The 21,087-nt window shown below is 34.3% G+C and overlaps 1 protein-coding gene across 1 annotated transcript; it reads right to left on the minus strand.

The window, feature by feature from the left end:
* Positions 1 to 9,979: 9,979 nt before the first annotated feature.
* LOC121321448 (hematopoietically-expressed homeobox protein hhex-like) lies at positions 9,980 to 15,510 on the minus strand. Its single transcript, XM_041260400.1, has 4 exons — positions 14,978 to 15,510; positions 11,979 to 12,157; positions 11,672 to 11,722; positions 9,980 to 10,727 (listed from the first exon to the last, which is right to left on the minus strand). The coding sequence occupies exons 1-4, from the start codon at positions 15,339 to 15,341 to the stop codon at positions 10,506 to 10,508; spliced, it is 816 nt and encodes a 271-aa protein (XP_041116334.1). The 5' UTR covers positions 15,342 to 15,510; the 3' UTR covers positions 9,980 to 10,505.
* Between the last annotated feature and the right edge of the window lie 5,577 nt (positions 15,511 to 21,087).

Here is a 21,087-nt window from a genome sequence, read left to right on the forward strand (position 1 = left end):
CAAGGACCAGGGGTCACAAATGGAGCTTAGGCAAAGGGGCATTCAGAACAGAAAATAGGAGGCACTTTTTTACACAGAGAATCGTGAGGGTTTGGAATCAACTCCCCAATAATGTTGTTGAAGCTGACACCCTGGGATCCTTCAAGAAGCTGCTTGATGAGATTCTGGGATCAATAAGCTACTAACAACCAAACGAGCAAGATGGGCCAAATGGCCTCCTCTCATTTGTAAACTTTCTTATGTTCTTATGTCTTCAACATTTTTTTATCACTTCAAAATACAAGTATATTAACACAATTATATAAGGAAAATAACTTTGGAGTAGGGAGCACCACCGTGAAAGTGCTAAGTGTGTTAAGTGCATGTAGTAAGCATTGGAGTACAGTAAATCATAACTGCAGTTTAGATAGGTAAAATACCTGTCTTCTAAAGTGCCTTTTAAATTAACAAAAAGCTACATATTGAAAACATATTGCAATGTATAATCTATATCAGTCTATTTGAACCATCTGAAAATCCTGGATTAAAGTATAAAATAAAGTTTTAAACAAAATAAAGAATGAAAAGATCTTCACCACAATTAAAGGCATCCAGAGATAATGTTGTTGATAATGTTGCTAATTAAAGGTTTAATCTGTACTCCAATGTTCATAGTTATAAGAATATTAAACTAAAATAGACACTCATTCTTTAAATACTATCATGATAAAATGCCATTCTAATTTTACTGTGGTAGAACTATAATATATTGATTTTTTTTCCCCCCAGTGTAACTGAAAACCAAATAAACTTGTTGCTTGAATCATCATACGAGATTTAGGCTTACAACTTTCCTTATTATTAAGTCAACTTTACAAGAAAGAGAATATTTACACTAGCAGCAGAAATCAATAGACTTAGTCTAACACCACCATCATCAATCATAAAAGACTAGCTGATGGCTGGTAATCAATAAGCTTTTAACTAGCAAATTGGAACACTTTGCCTAAGTAACCTGATAAGGATGTCTGTATATTATTACCATGTACAGTTAAACTAATCTTATGAATGATGAGATAAAACTTTAAGATTGAAGTGATTAGCAGGGGTAAAAAAAATGCCATTTGTATATTATTCAGCTTTCAAAAGACAAAAGGGAATGATAAATGTAAATGTTAAAACAGTACGAGGAAAGGCTGGTTAGAAACGTTTTATGTTCTTCTGTCTAAGCGGCCTCTGCTTTGCGTGACTGTTGAATTTTTTTTTTGTTTGACGTGCAGTGTGTGATATGTTAAAGCAACATGCTATCATAGAGTTTATGGCACAGCAATGGGTGCTCCATTGACTCCTGATTGTAGGCACTGCCATTGCCTTTTGTCTTTCGTACAGTATTCACAAGAGACTGTGATAGGGGTCCTATCCAGTAAACTAAGAGCTTATGTAATGAACAGAAAGATATACAAGTCAGAGGACCAGCCTTTATGGATGTGACCCCTGGCAGCCCCTTCCAGCCAGCAGTATAATCCCTAACCCAACACTATTGCCTCAACATTGTCCAGCTGAAACCCTCATAGGACTCCTGGTAGTTGTACTTGTCACGGTTTGGTGTCATATTGAACCCAGTATATAATAATGTTGGATACACTTCATTTTTAGTTTATTATCTCCTTATTATCAACATTACCAAATATTAATAAATGCTCTTCATTTTTTTTTTTTTTGTTAAAAAGGCACTTTTTAAAGATGTTACTGTAGTCATGTTTTACAAATGAGATTAGGGTCTATATTATTATGCTTTTGTATTACGTTATACATTGGTACAGCATTTAAACTAAATATTAACACAAAATGCAACATTTGTTAACATGTTAACAAACTAGTTGTTAATAGTTAATAAACTAAAAAAGTGCCCCTTAGAACAAAACCTGGTCATAATCTTTTTTTTTAAATAGAAATTAACCAAAATAAGGATTGGACTATAAAAAAAGTAGATAGTGTGAGATTAACACCTAAGGACAGTATTTGTTTTATTTATTTATTTATTTAATCTCAAACATTTTATTCGCATTGCAAAGGACAAGGTTTTTTTTTTTTTGTCAATAACTGAAATTCCTTTTTTTTTTCCATACAGCTCTTATCTGAAGAATCTGTCTCTCACTTTATGAAGATAAATTATTGATGCCTTTATTACTTTGTGGAATTGGCTGCAAAAACAAGGCCACTAAAACACAACCTGCTTTTTGTCCCGGGCTGTATCTCCCCAGGAAACTTGAATAATAAAACTGAGTAACATAGGTGGATCGCGTCCCGTGGAACATATAATATAAACATAGCAGTTTCTTTGCTATTAATCAAAACCATCGTGATGGACGTTGGTTAATATGTTGTTATAATCGAACAACTGAGGAATGTGCCTGCAGCGGTTGTTGACCTTGAATAAACTGGCACCATTATCTTTTGTTAGGCTGATAAATTAGTAGGAGAGGAGTGTTTGTCTTGATACTGTATCTGTACCTGTTTTTGAAACTTCTGTCATGAGTCAAACTCTGAAACAGCTGACGTGTGGCACATGGACAAGTCCATTATCCAGTAGAGCGAGCCGCTATAAACCGGCAGCTCTCGGTAATGCACAACCTGTTAGCTTTGTTTATCAGTTTAGAAGAACACCATGTCTATTATCCGCTGAACAATTACTTTTGAAAAGATGACAAACACTGGCTAATTCGATAAACTGATAAGCAAATTGAGTCAACTGTTTAGTTTTGCATTAAAACCTATACACAGCATTAGAGAGAGAATGTCCAGTGATTGCACGGATTAAAGCATGGGGTTGTCTACGCTCGGCCGCTCATCCCGAACTAATGCCCCATGTGCAGATTTTTCATTGACATCACGAATGTATCAACAAACACTTAAGCGTGAAATTGACCATTTTGTGTGCCTTTTCTTTTGTCTACATTAGTGATGGGTGATAATGTTAGGGGTCTGAAATAGATATTGTCAGGTGCTGCATGAAAAGCGGTTTCCTGGCGCTGGAGCTAAATATAAAAAGTATTAACTAAAGATTGATAAAATAGTTTATTTTTTGTTTGTATTTTGCTACACACAATTGGAAATCATGCAGTTTTATAAAGTCAGAATCAAAGTTTTTTATTTAAACATGGTCGATGAAAAATAAAAATATATACTTTTCGCAAAGCTGACAAATTATTTATTATACACTGTTAGAAAAGAGGACATTCAGTGTTAATCGAGAATTCCAGATATATTAGCAGTGGAGTGAAGAAGTCTGTGACAAAGCATTAACCCTCAACTTTGTCATTTTCAGATACTGAGTTGCATACACCTGCAGGATCTTATGAAAGTTTAACAATGTGACAGGGTCACTGTCGCCCCGTTTACCTACATTGATATACTGGCTAATTCAGTGACTAGCCTAGAGGCTCTGAAATAATGTTCCTGCATGCAGGGTTATAACGCTTTAACCCACTGGTATCTTGTATTGTAGAACTCCTAGTGATTTTGTTTTGAACCCTTTGATTTAATATGAAAATAAACCAAAGTTTGAAGCAAGGTGAAGGTCATCATTATTAATCATCCTCAACAGGGCTGTCACAGCTGTCACTGTAGTAGATCAAAAACAGGCAGGCAGACAGACAAGCAGACAGACAGACAGCCAAACAGACAGGCAGGCAGGCAGTCAGGCAGGCAGGCAGGCAGACAGACAGCCAAACAGAATGGCAGGCAGGCAGACAGACAGACAGACAGACTGGCAGGCAGGCAGGCAGTCAGACAAGCAGGCAGACAGACAAGCAGGCAGACAGACAGCCAAACAGACAGGCAGGCAGGCAGGCAGACAGACAGACAGGTAGGCAGGCAGACAGGCAGACAGGCAGACAAGCAGACAGACAGACAGACAGACAGACAGACAGGCAGGCAGGCAGGCAGCACAGACAGACAGACAGGCAGGCAGGCAGGCACAGACAGACAGACAGACAGACAGACAAACAGGCAGGCAGATAGACAGGCAGACAGGACTTCTGATACTCTCAATAACTTGAGAGGGTTTCATCACAATCAGACAAGCAGTATCCTATGTAAAAATGTAAGTTTGAAATTCATAGAGTTGAATGGATAGATGCATAACTTACTTATACTATCAGATTATAATATGTTCTATAACTCATACTCCTTGGTGTGTCTTGACTCTTTAGATATAGGTATGCAAAAATCAATAGTGTGGCAAATCAACAGTGTTGTGCTTAAGCAAAAATAAATAATTAAAAAAAAGAAAAAAGATCCCATAGCAGTGATAATATAGGTTATTCTAATAGGAAAAGTAGAGAAATGATATGCACCCTTGTGAAGCACCCCATTATAAATTCCAATTGACTTTTAAAACTATGGATAGTCAAACTAAGAGGTATATACAGCATGTTTTTTTTTTCATTAATTCAATATCACACGCTTGCACTAAATGGCAATCATTTTAATTACCTAACAAGAGAGACCAGTTGTGTCAGTTATGGTCTGGACCCTTGTATCATCATTGCTTAGATTAACGTTTAGATACATGCAAATACAATACATAAAATAAGCAAGTAATGCTCATAGCTAAATGCTGTTTTAGTGGTTTTAAACAACTTAAATGAGACCCGGTAACTGACTAGTGGAGCAAAAAACCCTTTAGCTTCAATTAAACAATCAACAGCCTCCTTACATTAGCACTGTGATCTCACACTGAGCTCCTCCATGCAATCGGGTCAATATTTGATTAGGAGTTGTCACAGAAACCACTTCCTCCGTGCACCTAGGCAAGCTTCAGGGGATCATTTCTATATCATTGATTCAATTAGTCCTGTGTGATTTTCAAGCAGTGGAAATTCTACAGTAATGCAGATTCCATAGGCAGCTAAGGAAAAAGCAAGCTCCTATTTTATTGTGCATTCTGTTTTAGTATTTGCTTTGCAATTAGACCCAATCCAGAATGATATATGGTATTTTAAAAGTATTCAGCCACCACTTTAAATGATTATGGGATTTTCTACTTGAGTTGCCAATTTAGATAATTCTATTAAAAAAAAAAAAAAATTACCTGGGCAAACAGAGACCGAATGAACTGCACATGTTGTCATAAATAGCTTTGTGGAAATCCGCGCCCCTCATCAGTTGTATCAATTAATCAGCAACCTGCTCAATAGGTTCTCTATCAATCAAAATATGGCATTTATGATATTTCTGGTGGCATGAAGGATGATTTCATTAAAAACTATAAGTGAAAAAGCCCAGTTGAGTACCATCAATGCATTGCCTCCTAGCTGGGTTGTATGGTGGCAAATAAGACTTCTTGTACAGCATTACTAACAACATGATTTTTGTTTATGCATAGATAACTATTTGTCATTCTTACTTATTAGCAAATATTTGTGGGTATTTCCGGTAGGTTGGGAAGCATATTAGCGTTGCACAAACTTCACAGCACAACTTTTCATGTCAATCTTTACAGTTGATTTGATAAATGGCAGTTAGATTGTGTCAAACACCTGTCCTTATTTATGGTTAATGCAATCTGGATGGATTCCCTGGTATTGTCAAAATTCTTTATTTTATTTGGTACAGAAATTGAAGAATATTATGTTCTTGGTTATTTACACATAAATACTATACATAAATATTTTAGATACACTTCAAAGTACAGATACATTAACCTTAGCACTATATCGTACACTTGTATTACATTTAATACAACAACTCAAATATATGATCAGAAAAATAAAATAAAGTTGTATCCGGATCAGTACTATTTGTATGTACAGTAGTCATTTTTGGACACCACAAGTTCTGTTGGTAGGTCCTTCTTGCTTAATACTTTGTGAGTCATTACACAATAGAAAAATCAATCCCCCTACTATTAGTTTTAGAAGTGTTCTGGATATCGGAGGCCACTGAACTGAATGACTGAAAACACAAGTATATAAAATAAAAGATTAATCACACACTGTCATGCCTAAATCATTACAGGTCCCCCAATCATTAACATTTTTTTGCTCACAAAAACTCTTCAGTGTTTGCCTTTCAGCTAAATGATAACCTTTTTCAAGTTGAATCTCCTGATAATAGAGTCAAAGACAAGAGCAGAGTTGTGTGGTAAAGGTCATATACGTGCTGATCCGACAGGAAATAACCCGCTTGCAAGCAATCAAAGATGCTGGGCTTCCAAGTTGTTGTTTTTTTTTTTTTTGGTTTTACTTGCAGTTTGGTAAGTCTGTAAATTGGCTTTTTGGGATATAAATAGAAGACATCACTTTGGTCTAAGGCACAGAGGTTCTGTTCTCTGTTAAATGATTATCATCCATTTTTAAGGACCGTATGTTTTCAATTGTCAAATTTCACTTACTCTACTTACAATCCTCAACTGAAGTTTTCAATTTTTGGCTATTATAAGTTGGTCAGTGCCTGGCTGTTAGTCTAGAAACTATGGGCTACATTAATTTACTCCAAATCAACACAGTTAGAAAGTTGCTTTTTAATTATTATTATTTTTTTTTTTTAATTAGAGGTTTGTCCCCCTACAAGACAACACAGGAAGATAACAGGCAATAGTCAACACTTTGTGCAAGCATGTGAATACAGAGTTTTATTAGGAATCATTTTTTATATGTAAATAAAATATATTTCTAAGATTTGTTTATGTTTGAGTCTCAGTATTGGCAATACTGTTCTGTGTGCATTACAGTATTGTACAATATTGTGCGTTTTCATTTCTGCCAGCTGCCAGTTCATTTTGATAGTATTGCTGTTTAGCTGTTAACAGGAGACTGGCCAGTGGGTCCCCAGAAACAAAGATATTTAATGTATGACAAGGGTCTTTGGTTGTTGTGATGAGAGACAGGCCTTATCAATATACTTTCACTGCAGTACAGCTTGGTTGTTTGTAATCAGATGCTCAGTTTTTATTTGGGGGATAAAAAGGTGTCCCACAAACAAAAACAAAGTTACAAATCCAGCCTATTGTGTCCATGTGTTCATCATCTCTTGAATGGGAATGTTTACCAGTTTGTATCTTATGGAAATGCCATCACAGATTAGATATATTGTTTAATAAAATTAATTTGATATATTGTTGAAAGATACAAGCTGATGTTCACCTCATTTAATAATATAAACCTAAATTTGAGAAAATGTCCCCACAAAGATAGTAACTCCTGAAAAAACGACGTTACGGTGACGTCCCCACTTTGTAAAACACCTTTTTAAGAACTAAATATGCCTTTATAAAAAAAAATTAAAAAGTGCCAGAATATTTAGTTTGTTGTCGACTTTCGCCCTGTTTGCAGTTTTGTCTGACTGGAGTAAGAAATAGTAAATAAAAATATAGTGAGAGTGAACAGGAAGCCCCCACAAGTATAGGAAAACATAACGTGTGTATATATGTGTGTGTGTGTGTGTGTGTGTGTGTGTGTATGTGTGTGAGTTGTTTAAGTATATAGAAAAAATAAATAGGTTAATATTAGCCCATGAATGAAAAAAAACTGTTTACTAAGAAATTTTTTTTTTTTTTTTATCAACACACAATACTTTTGAGAACAAGAAAATGTATTTTTTTAAATTATTAATTTTTTAAAAAGTGATAGAAAGTCCAAACACATTTTTGGTAAAACTAAATGGAAAGCTCTGGCCAAGGAACACAGATCAGAGGGGAATATATTTTGTTAAGAGTGGAAGTCGAGCAAAGTGTATCTTTACATCTATTCACTGTAACAAAGAAACCGGAGTCTTTAGGGAATTTTCTCCGAATTGAGCCAATTATTAATGGCAATCCTTGAGTAATTTGGGTCACTGACAGGCAGGACTGTAAAGATCAACATGTTGCGTGATACGCAGTGACACTATAGACTACACTGTAGGCTATACACCTAGCTCTGCTATAACTTTGTGTGGTCACTTTTTGGTATCTTAAAAATAAAGATCTACACATTATTGTTACAGTGTGTGTCAAAACGTTCTGCTTTTTAGTCCAGCTCTCTGAAGGCTTGAATTTGGTTAGATGAGACAGTGCCCCGTGTATTTCTTTTTATATTTTAGAGAACTGAACTATAGTCCAATTGTTGTGGAGGACATTTTTATGGCATTTTTCTTTTTTTACATCAAATCAGTGTTGTCTGTTTAGGCCTATATAATTATCATATTTTATATAATGTCTGTATTAAAATCCATAAATTAATATTGCACAAACTACCGAAACTGAAAGTAAAAAAAAAACATGTTAATTGTCTTTCGACTTTTCCGATTTAAAAACTGTAAGTTATATATATATATATATATATATATATATATATATATATATATATATATATATATATATATATATATATATATATATACACACACACATACACAATACCTAAAAAATATAGAGCTCCAAGTCTTCTTGTGGATCTCTGTAAATAATTACCCTGCTCAGCAAAACTGGATTATTGACACTTCACATTCAAAAAGTTATTATCGATTTATAATAGCCATAAGTCCCCATTTTGTATATCTATTATAGTGCTATGTTCTTCACTTAAATGACCTTCCAATAAGAAAGTTACAAGTACCCAACTAAATGCATTTTAAAAAATGTATTAACCCAAAATGTATTCACATGACAGGGTGCAAGTTTTTTCATCAAATCTGACAGGAGTCAGTTTCGTGGTGTTGAATAGATGCTAGAAGCGACAGGTGCGCCGAATGTTTGAGGTTGAGCAGGCGTTGTGACAGATTAAAACTGTTGGTTAAACTTTTATTTGAAAAAGAAACTACAGGAGTCACCCGTTGTCTGTTTAATCCACTGAGAAACGTGTGGGAGCATCGTTCTCCCCCATTATCCCTGTACAAGATAACTCTCGATAAACCGATGCAAATACATAAAACACTCATTCAATAATGACCTTGAAAAAATAGTCTCGATTAGTTGCCTACTGCACCAGCTGCACGTCAGATTAAATGTTTACTGGCTATTTTATAATAAGAATGTTATTGCTTTTTCTACCCGTAGTATGATAATGTGGACTGTATAAAACATAAAACATTTAAAAAAAAACACGTTATTTGCTTTGCATTGTCATTTTATTTTGATTACATTTTCCAAATATCCAATTCATTTCTAAAATGTATCCAGTATATTTTGAAGCTATTAAAATAAATCTAGTTGTGCTTAACATCTGTTGAATACGATTTATGTTTACATCTTAAACATTTGGTTTCATGTTGGAAAGCAGTTTAATCCGATTGTGTAATAAACTGTGATTTACTCGCTGTTGTTTTTTTGTTCATGTTTTGAAACGAATACTCTATGTATACCCTTATTATTATTATTATTATTATTATTATTATTATTATTATTATTATTATTATTATTATTATTATAAAATACTAGCACAGAATTTTATTTTGGGTGCCATGTTTTTTTCCTGGTTAGTTGTAATACTTGCAGTTTCAGATTGATATAAACAGCACAACAATTTTGTGTGAAAATTATAAATATATAGGCCTACGGGACAACATACGAATGCTAATTTTTACTTTTTATGTAGGTAATTTATTAATCAATATATTGTAATATTATACTATATTCTGAGGTGTTATCACGAAGTAACCTTTACAACATGCATCCTTATGATATTTTGATACATGGGCAAAGCAAGTAGGCACTATATTTTTTGGTAACAGGAAAAACGAATTGCTTTTGTTACAGCACTCTCAAGAAACAAATAAACCTCCAGGGTCCTTTAATTGAAGCTTTTTAACATCTAATTTGTATTTATTTTATATATATATATATATATATATATATATATATATATATATATATATATATATATATATATATATATATAGATATATATATATATATATATATATATATATATATATAGCTATAGCTTTGGGGACATTACATTGTTAAATATATTGTAATATATTATTTGTATATAAAGTACAGCAATTACAACATTAAAACGATGCAGAGTTTATTAGGAACTCAACAAGTATTTTCCATGGCTGTGTTGTGTATCATTTACAAACAGGTATTTACAGCACGAAGTTTTACCTTTTAAAAAAACAACAAAATACATACAACAAAAATAAGCTTGCTTTCATTAAAACAGATTAAATTCACGCATCACAAGTAAAGCAAGCATATCGTACAATATTTATTTAGGTGAACAATGCTCAAAAAAGAAACTCGCAAAGACACTGTACAAAAACATATACTCTTTAAGTTAAATAGATCTGGTTGAACTTCTTTGTTGGCCGTATGATATACTAATGTTATGTTGAGATCCCTCAAATATAAGTACATATATACATCAGCTACTTAGCCATGCACCTATTTATCGTTGTATTGCCTTTTCATGTCCTGTTTTCGTTATTTACGCCCTAAAACACGGCGTAAATAGCGCGTAAACCAACTGAGAATTAGGTCCATAGTGCGATAGCTAAGTGGTTTTTAATTGCATTCGAGCAGTCTTTCATTGTACATTTCATGAAAAATGCCTGTCCTCTTCAATGTCCACGTCTTGTTCCGAATCTTCTGAGATGTCGGATTCGATTTCCTCTTGAGATGCCGGCGATGATGAGCATTGGGATCTGCTAAGAATTATTTCTTTGTTTCTCTGCTCGGGATTCAAAGAGATGTCCTGCCTCTGATCACAACGGCTTCCAGAAATTTCGCATTCTTCCCTTTTGGTTCCTTGAGGGTTTTCCTAACAATGAATGAAAAACAACTATCAGTTTCAATGTGTACATTCATTTTTATTTCAGTTTGTCGTAAAAACAGTACAATGTATGTGCACGTCGCTATGTGTGCTTTGAAAGCTATTTATCAGTTATATTACTGAAATAATATATACATACAATATATGTATATTCAATATCGTGTATATTAGCCTATTTCACATCTCGGTCAAATATACATGAAATCTGAAATATATCGCAGTATATTACTATTTATTTTTCATATCGGGTATATAACTGTAAAATGTTATCAACATGCAGGGAGCATGCAATATCACATTTATATAAAAAATAAAACAATATTAAATCAGAGTAGCCGAACAGTGAACCAACGAGAATAGTTCGTTTACAGATCTTATCTGTCAGATATCCATTTGATTAAAAGCATATGGGTTTACAATACAAGTAGCATTCAAGTTAATGTTTATGCTTGATTATGCTATAAACAGGACCAATTTTAACTATTATTATTATTATTATTATTATTATTATTATTTTATTATTATTATTATTATTATTATTATTATTATTATTTGTATAAATTTCGCCACAACAAGGCTTGTGTTGTTGCATATTACTTTTATCGTGTGTTGTTTACTCAGTTAGAAGGAAAAAAACACAAAAAAAGAAGAAAAAACTGATCTTGCAAAGTTATATTCTTAATTTTAATGTTTGCAAATAAGTCCATAGAACAGTCTATGAAAATTAGTCAGGGGGGGGCCAATTTCCATGGAGGACCATATTTAGCGTGACATCTGTCTGGATTCCAGCATGACTATTTGTCTTTTCAGTCAAGGTGAAGAGGCTTAACAGCCTTTCAAATGACTTGCACGCAAACTGGAATATAAGATGATGATAAAAGATGTTAACAAGCGACTTTCATTTCCATTGGAACAGAACTATCTCTGCATACCTGCTTCAAGCGTCGCCATTTTGCTCTGCGATTCTGAAACCAAGTCTTTACCTAAAAAGAGCAAAACGAAAAACAATTAACATATATTATTCTGTTCCATAATGTAAACTTCTTCAGACATATTTTACACATGACCATTATTAGGCATGTGTTGTATCTATACAAGATACATTTAAGTGGCTAAGCATATATGTTTTAAAGAGATAATGTTTATAAAAAAAAATATATATAACAAACATGCTAACATTTCTGTTACTGTCAATGCAATTGTTTAAATGTGGTGTAGAGAAATGAAAGTTGCTTATACCTGTCTTTCGCTGAGCTGTAACATCTTTGCGAGTCTTTTTCGTTCGGGGGGTGAGAGATACTTCTGTGTCTCAAATTTCTTTTCCAGCTCAATAGTTTGATCGTTCGAAAATCGAACCTGCCCGCCCTTTCTTTTGTGCAGAGGCCTTTGAATAAAGGGAGTCCACAGAAGAGGCTTTCCTGTAAGAAATAAGAAAAAGACAAAGTCAGAACACAGATAACAAATAACGCATTGAATTCCACAACCATAGAATATTACTTAATAGGTACAAACAATATGTTTTAGGTTGTGCACTTAACCCGGTACATACGTTATTAAAACACTGTAGTGTAGTAAATGCAATTATATTGGTTTCAACACATCATTGTGCAGATATGTTATATAGTTTTTCACTTCTCTCAGATAAACACAAAAACCAAGAAGTGAAACACTAACCATATATAGGCCAAGTGGAAACTTGTACAGTAGGCTACAGTTACTACCCTCAGTCAATTATTTTAGGTAGGCCTACTCAACTCAGCTACCATAGACCATGTTTAGGAAATTCTACATTTTTTTTTTCTCACTCAGACACATTAATTTCCTTGAGGTTTGCACAGAAAAGCTATGGCAACATTTCCGCCAATGTGTTTCCTGTTGGTCTGTCTCTTAAGTGGCTTTTGTTTCCTTCTGTTCCTTTATTGCAGTCATTCAAGGAAGCCGAGAGGCAGCAAATAGACAAAAAAAAAAAAAAGTAATGAGTAAAACTGAGATTTTTACCCTACAAACTGTGCGTTATTTAAATTTTGTTCTGTAACATAAATTAATCCTAAATGTATTATTATTATTATTATTATTATTATTATTATTATTATTATTATTATTATTATTATTATTATGTCACAAGCACATTGTTTATCTTTTACATCTTAGACAGAACGGTTTGCAACAATAACGTTGTGCGTGTCCTTCGGGCTCCATAGTAGGTTCTATACTTGGTTATGGTTAACATTAAGAACGATAAGTGGTTTATCTTGTGGTATCACATAGGGCCTACGCCACTTCCCCCACATAAAATACAAAGTATGCAGCGCCACAGAAAAATATGTGAAGAATTACCGCAAACTAAATCCTGTGACCTACAATTAACCATAAAACATAAAACACACCCTATTGATGGGGAAAATATAAACAGCCGTGTATGGTCATTTGAAATCTAAGAAGGGCCTTTCATTTCAGTGTATAAATGTGTATCTTTGTTGGCGTCAATTTGTGGTTCGTTTTGCAGCTGAATGCCTTGAAAAATAGGAAGCAACTGGTTGTTTTAGCTGCTGTAAAGTCACATCCCACACTCAGGAAATGAACGATATCAGAAGAACAGATCCCGGCTATCAGAAGTCGAGTGTTTCCTGAATATGTCTGTATTGAGGATGTCGATAAAATAATCAGCAGTGTGCACGACTCCCGGGGAAGAGCCTGCTTGAAGCAGCCAGGAAAACATTTAACAGCTTCTGAGACCAGATTTACTCCTATCGAGAACTCAAGGTTTCCTGTATGAACGGAAAAGGGTCAGCCTTTGTGAGCACGGACTGTTAAACCGCAGAGCAGCAAGCAGGCGATCATAACAAGTGTTTGACTATCACTGCTGAAAATCGCACTGTTTTAACAGAACTTTTCTGCTGGTTTTGTATTTAATTAATTTACCAGTAACCATACCAGAAAGTGAAATCAGGGTAACAGCATTGGTGTGCTTAATAACGTCAAACAACAATAATAATAATAATAATAATAATAATAATAATATCTAATAATAATATAACTTATCCAGTCTAATTATGGGCGATAAATATTCTACCCGATATATATTATATATATATATATAGATATATATATATATATATATATATATATATATATATATATATATATATATATCTACTATTTTTAATGAAAAAACTTGGGTTAACACATATTTTTAAAAATGCATTTACTTGGGTACTTGTAACCTTCTTATTGGAAGGTAATTTTAATGAAGAACATTGCGTTATGACTTACAAAATGGGGATTTATGGCTATTATAAATCGATAATAACGTTTTGAATGTGACGTGTCAATAATCCAGCTTAGATTATTGCTGAGCAGGGTAATTATTTACAAAGATCCATCAGAAGACTTGGAGGTATTAGGTATTGTTTATTTAAAGACCTTTTTTTAAAACACTCTTTTGACAGCCATTACTATTTTTGTTAATATTACATTAGGTTAAAGTGGTAATATTTATGGTTTTTTTTTAAAGTTTTTCTTTAATTCATTATATAGACATAGCTGTAAGATCGTCGATACAATTACACACGTGTGTGCATGTATATATATATATATATATATATATATATATATATATATATATATATATATATATATATATATATATATGTGTGTGTGTGTGTGTGTGTGTGTGTGTGTGTGTGTGTGTGTGTGTGTTTATTGGACTTCATTGTGATGTTATTAAAACCTTGACTTGCACTTAAAATAGTTTTCTAGCTATATGCACTGTGACCGTTTTTATTTATAAAAATTAAGGTTTAATGATGTATGAAATACACCGTTTCAACCACTGAAGTCATTATTATGATGAGCTGTTTTGGTATAAGCCTATTAAAGAATTATACAAATGTCGACGAAATCCAAAATGAGTTGTACAGTTGCGTTACCTTGTGTGCGATTTGTATCCTTTTTTCAGCATGCTGTGCAGATTGTGCAACAATGTATATAACCTATAAGCTACTATTGGTCAATTTAACAAGCAGCTAGAGTTGATCTGTGCAGTATTCTACAAATATATCTTACATTTTAAAGCAGTAATGATACTTTAATAAAAGTTATTCGCGGATATCACAATAATCGTACGTTATGTACAGGCAGAGGAACGTGATTTAAGATAGTGCTGTACTGTTTTATTCTCTGTTTAGAATTACATATTAATTCAAGTTGTTACATTCCAAATCAGAAAGTATACTTACCAAGGGGATCATGTCTGATTAATGCATGTGCGTAGTCGCCCATTGTCCGGTGAAAAGGGAAGAATGAACCAGCAAACGCTCCCGTGTTATACGTAGCTGTCAGTGCTGCCGGATGCGAAAACGCTGGATGAATCGGGGTCGGTTCGTAAATTGGAGTCCTGTACGGTGAGACCAAGCTGGTAAAGGAGGAATTTGCCGACGGCAGAGCTGGGGTCGGCATCAATGGAGTAGAGGTGGAAGTCACATTTCTGCCCAGAATATCGTCAATATAAAACGGAGTTGGGTGCACCGGCTGAATTGGAGTCGGTGCGTAAAGAGGAACGCTGACACTCATCGCCGGAGACGTAGAGTGTTGGTACTGCATGGTTATTTCCAAAGTCCGCTAAACTTTAAGAAACAAATACAAACTTATCCTAGATTCTTCCTCTTCTCAGTGAAGTCATTCAGTTCCAGTTGTTCATGAAATATAGCTCTTCACTGCTGGATGATCGAATCTTAAACGCAATCTTTCTTCTCTCTCCACTGGGTACCTTATACATATAGGCAGTTCTACCTCCAGTCTAGTAGATATTGGCAGTGGGAGGAGTTCGAGAAGTCTGTCAACTTCCTGCAGGTATAATTGCTCTGTGATTGGTTCTGACCTTGTGTACTTTAGACCAACTGGACAAACCCACTGAACAACCCCCTGCCGTCTAATCAAAACCGCCACTGATCACTTCAGAGAAAGGTGAGGCAGGTGGATGCAATCAAAAAGCCGGTCCAATGAGATAAGGTTAAGCAAAGATCTTGTCACAGCTGGCTGGCTATACATACTGACGTTTTAAACCATGGTCTTTTACTGTAAGTTTTAGCTACATTCTACAAGAAACATATATGGCAATGATTCAAGTTTTGACAGTAATTTATAAAAACAAAACAAAAAAAAAAAAAAAAAACGCTGACTACCCTATAAGCTCGCACAACATGATTTTGTTAACGTGAACTACTGTAAACTATACTGTATTTAAATATTAATAGCCCTATACCGCCATGTAACACCTGTAAGTCGCCTTGGATAATGGCATCTGCCAAATAAATAAATTAATAAATACAAAATAATTACCATAATAACAATAAATGTAAATACATTTGGTTGTCCTAAAATGTGCCACATCTTTCGTTAGGTGTCTATTTGCATACACGCGTTTGAGACTACACCTATTAACTTTAAAAGACAAGTGACCAAGGGTTATTCTTAGATGAATTAATCGGGTGCTAATGCTTCAATGTGTATTACTATTCTGTTTCAAAGCCCAGTCTGTAACGCGCAAATGCAGCAGGTACTTTTCGATTAGGGTATGCGTACATATATTTTGGGGGGGGTTCTCGTACATTGAAATACATTTGCTGTTATTGAATAAGGGACGTTAACTTTCTCCTTGTGCTGTTTTCCGTTTGAGGTGCTGGTTTATTGTGGCAAACAAGGTAAAACGTCACAACGCCTATAACCATCAAAAGATAATTCACCGTGTAAATATATATCAGCGATTATTCTCACACTGTTGTAATACCACAACCCACAACTGAAGTAGGCCTACTTCATTCAGGGTTAGTTTTACTTTGTTGAATATGCCTGAATATAGCCTGAAGCAATACATTGGATTTCGTTTTCAATTTTTATTTCCTGTATATAGAGCCATGACTGTACACCCAGTCGAATCACGTTGGGTTAATCAGAGATTTTTAATAGACACAAAATAATGCTGTAACGCTGGACGAAACTAGTCCTACCAAGCGACAATGGACATTTGGAATGAAGTAAATCTACCTACCCGTTTAGGAAGGAAACATCCATTGAAAAGCCTGATTTCATACCATAGTAAAAATCTAATATTTTCTTTAAAATATGCATTGGCCTAAACGGACCCGAATGATGAAACAGTTCAGAGAATCAATAGGTTGTATTTAACAGTGTGCAGTTCCTGCATCTCTGCTTGGCATAGCCGTAAGAGATGTAATGTTAGGTAACGTGCGTGACATTTTAATTAAGTAATACTGGGCCTACTATAAAAACTTTGTTTTAATTTAATTTCCATGGTGTAATATAATAACAGCTATAGCAAGTATATGAGCACCGACAAACATAAACTGATTCATTTGCATCAATGTCATATCTGTTTACATTTCGATTTGCATTTTATCAGTAATATATTATATTATTACAGCACTCCAGGAAAAAATGAAATAAGATGCACTCAGTTTAAGTGTTGGTTATAGAATATATTTCCTTCAGCGCTGTTTGTCTTTGTTGGTTTTAGATAGGAGCGAAATATTCAATTTTCTAAGCCCTATTCAGTTTTATTTATTTATTTTTTATCAGCAACGTTGATTAATTAGCCTTGGGGAATACAAATGTACACGGAAGCAATAACATTTTATAATATCAGTTTATAGCCTGTTACAGTATATGGACTTATTTAAACACATTGTTATTGTTCAATACTGCAATACTGTATGCTTTACCGAAGGAGATAGGGGTATATGCGATGTGTGGAACACAAAAATCGATAGAGGAGTTAAACTAATTTGACAAATATCCATCTCTAAAACAGCCGCTGTCACATGTTCAGACGTTTCTATTGAAATATTAGGTGCTGTAGTCCTCATGATGCCTATGAATTATACAGGCTGCAAAGTTCATTGCTCTTGGTGAAATAATCTTCAATAAAACATGTAATCCTTTTTTAATTATTGCTTTCAATAGCACTGTTATTCGTTTTTGAATGTGTTTGACTTTTTTTCTGATGTAGGCAAGTCTCGAAAAAGCACTTGTATAATATTCGGTACTGCACACCACTTAACCTTTTGATGATCCCAATAGCACATTGTGTCAATTGACAGTGGCGCCGATTCTTCAACAGTGTTGACACTGGTGTTTAAAAGTTGTTCTGTACGTCTATAGAAGATAGCAGTAATCTTGAGGCTGACAGAACAGCCTTCCACATAAACTATACAATTGGTCATGAGCAAGTGCTGAAAACAGGTCTACTTTATCAGACATCGTGATCGTTCCACAGCCTGCTGTCTGCCTATAGCCAGAGATGGTGGTGGTTAGCTCTCTTTAAGTCAATAATGTACCTTTTAGAAACTTGCACCTGAATAATGCCACGCAATCGATTTCTTATCAGAACGTTTGGCTACATATCCAGTACTTTGTTTTCTATAACTATAATGGCAAGTGTCTTGTCGTCCATTCTGGAATGCTTGAAAGAAAGAAAAACCAAAAATACTATAAGCTATAGATGACAACAGAGGTTTAAAATGTAACTTGATGTCTGCAAGTAACTGAAGTTATTTTAATATTCGTGGCAATGGGAAGACGTGCCTTAAATAGAACCTTTATTGTGTTGTAAGTTTTAAAAGAATGGCTTGAATTGTTCCAAGATACGTCATACAAGGAACCTCACTCTATGCCTTAATGAGGTCTAGTCTATCAACATAGAAGACCGGACTCGTGACAGAAAAAAACTAAATGTTACTGAAATAAACGGAAATGTTTGCAGGGGAAGTGTTATTGAGAAGATATTCACATGACTTGTTTCAATTCTGACCCGCTGTCAACAATTAATATTAAGCTAGAGTTCACTCCGTTGTTGAGCTGATAGGCCTACGCGTTCTGCTGGAGGTCTTTCTATTGTATGACCACGTCCACTTTCAGATTCGCCTGATCCAGATACTCCCGATTATATCTTATAGGAAACGAGCAGGAAAACGAGTATAACAAAGACTGCATAGCTTTACATGAAAGATAATAATCGGATAACTAATGTTTGCAATTCGCAAATCATTGTAATGAATCGATTGCACAGCGCTCTGGCGTCTGTGTTCGTGACTGGAAGACCCAGTTAGATATGAAGAACACGCTGCTTATCAGTTTGCTACTGTTATCGTGGATCCGGTGATAGGGGCCTTGAACCCCAACGTTTAGACAATATGAATTTCAAACATTTGATCAGATTTGAAACTTGTTTGCGTTAAATTAAAGTAATAAACACGAAATACCGATTAGCACCTAGTTATCACGACATTATGGTATTTAAAAGGTCAGTGTCCAGCACATTACTGAATGTTACTTCGAGTCAAAGGGCCGTGTTGATGATGATCAATCAACAATACAACAAAGTCTTGATTTCTGCTCAAATAGATCATGGCCCTTTTTTTGAATGGATTTTTTTAAAAATCCCAATTAGCAATGTATGTTTATTTCACAAACAGGTACAAGCGGATGCAAGTCACGTTTCGTGACTGACAAATATGCAGTTGGCTATTCCGAAAGCAGCTTGCTGTGATCAAGGCTTCATTCGAATGATTGTTATCAGTACGACAGGTTTGACAATCTGCTATATAGCAAAACTGGTTATATTGAGGTACAAACATTTTTTGTTGTCTTTCACGTGAGTAAAATTGTATTACTATAAAATAGACAATAGCATCCGTTGTAATCGGTAAATTACAGATTGCCTCTCCCGTTTGAAGATAACCTCAGATTAAACTAAATCTGACAGTCTGATTGCACATTACTTTCCATTCTAACTAATTAACACCTATAGAGAAGGTCGCGCGCTCCTAAATTACACGTATCGATCATATCTATGCCTTTTGGTAATTTTGAATTGTCAAAAACTTGTATAGCATCTCTAACATTAGCAGATAGCGTAGCAGCAGAACCCACGCGATGAACAGCGGCATTTGTTGTTTGCTTGAATTAACTAAGATTATTAAAAATACAATGAAGAACTAATGTACTCAAAAATGAAAAAAAAAATATATATATATACGATTTTTGGTAATGGGACAGCTACTTATAAAAGCACTAAGGCCTATATTTCCAATTTCCGGAGATATTTTCTTTAAATAATAAATACATAAATAAATAAAACATATAGTTTGCTTAAGCATATTTTTTGTTTTTATCATAGGGCTTATAGAAAGATAAAAAAAAAAGGCTAAAAACTGGCAATGCTGGAGGATCGTCAATTGGTTTCCAATAAACGTTTTTTTTTTGTTTTTTTTTTTTCTTGTAACACAATACTAATCATACAAAATAAAAAAATAAATAAAAATACATGTTAAAAACGTATATGCTCAGGGCGTCCTAGGATTTCTATACCCCTGTGGACGCTCTAAGAAGTGCGCTATAAGGGAAGGTTGCTGATCTGTATGCAAGGGCAGTACACGTGGCTATTGTAGTTGTCATGATTATGGAATTTTGGTTACAGCCCGAATAAATCATACCGCTATACTGTTGTGGTATACTATTGATATAGAATGTGTTCTGCAAATAACTGTTTCACGAGAAGATCACTGTGAAATGTGTTTTTTAAAGAAGGAAGTTCATGCAAAGTTCGTGGGAGTTGTATGTGAGTAAATTATGTTGGTATCTTGTTTTTATGCAGTTGTCAAAGCATGTTGAATAATAATAATAATAATAATAATAATAATAATAATAATAATAATAATAATAATAATAATAATAATATTAAAGAGCATAATATATAATCATCTTGAATATTGTGTTCAGTTCTGGTCACCGCTATAAAAAAGATATTGCTGCTCTAGAAAGAGTGCAAAGAAGAGCGACCAGAATTATTCTGGGCTTAAAAGGCATGTCATATGCAGACAGGCTAAAATAATTGAATCTGTTCAGTCTTGAACAAAGAAGAGTAGGCAGTGACCTAATTCAAGCATTCAAAATTCTAAAAGGTATTGACAATGTCGACCCAAGGGACTTTTTGACCTGAAAAAAGAAACAAGGACCAGGGGTCACAAATGGAGATTAGACAAAGGGGCATTCAGAACAGAAAATAGGAGGCACTTTTTTACCCAGAGAATTGTGAGGGTCTGGAATCAACTCCCCGGTAATGTTGTTGAAGCTGACACCCTGGGATCCTTCAAGAAGCTGTTTGATGAGATTCTGAGATCAATAAGTTACTAACAACCAAACGAGCAAGATGGGCCAAATGGCTTCCTCTCGTTTGTAAACTTCCTTATGTTCTTATATGACTAACACACCCGGTCGAAAATGAGCAGAAATGTGTCAAATGAATAACTAAGTAAATAATTAAAACACA

This window comes from Polyodon spathula, chromosome 10 (assembly GCF_017654505.1).
Source record: "Polyodon spathula isolate WHYD16114869_AA chromosome 10, ASM1765450v1, whole genome shotgun sequence".
Lineage (NCBI taxonomy): Eukaryota > Metazoa > Chordata > Actinopteri > Acipenseriformes > Polyodontidae > Polyodon > Polyodon spathula.

Excerpts from the sequence above, each read along its gene's own strand:
- LOC121321448 (XM_041260400.1), bottom strand. The coding sequence starts at position 15,341 with ATGCAGTACCAACACTCTACGTCTCCGGCGATGAGTGTCAGCGTTCCT. Across the intron at positions 11,723-11,978 it reads TACAGCTCAGCGAAAGACAG|GTAAAGACTTGGTTTCAGAA; the intron begins GTATAAGCAACT and ends TGCTCTTTTTAG. Across the intron at positions 10,728-11,671 it reads AATGGCGACGCTTGAAGCAG|GAAAACCCTCAAGGAACCAA; the intron begins GTATGCAGAGAT and ends ATTCATTGTTAG.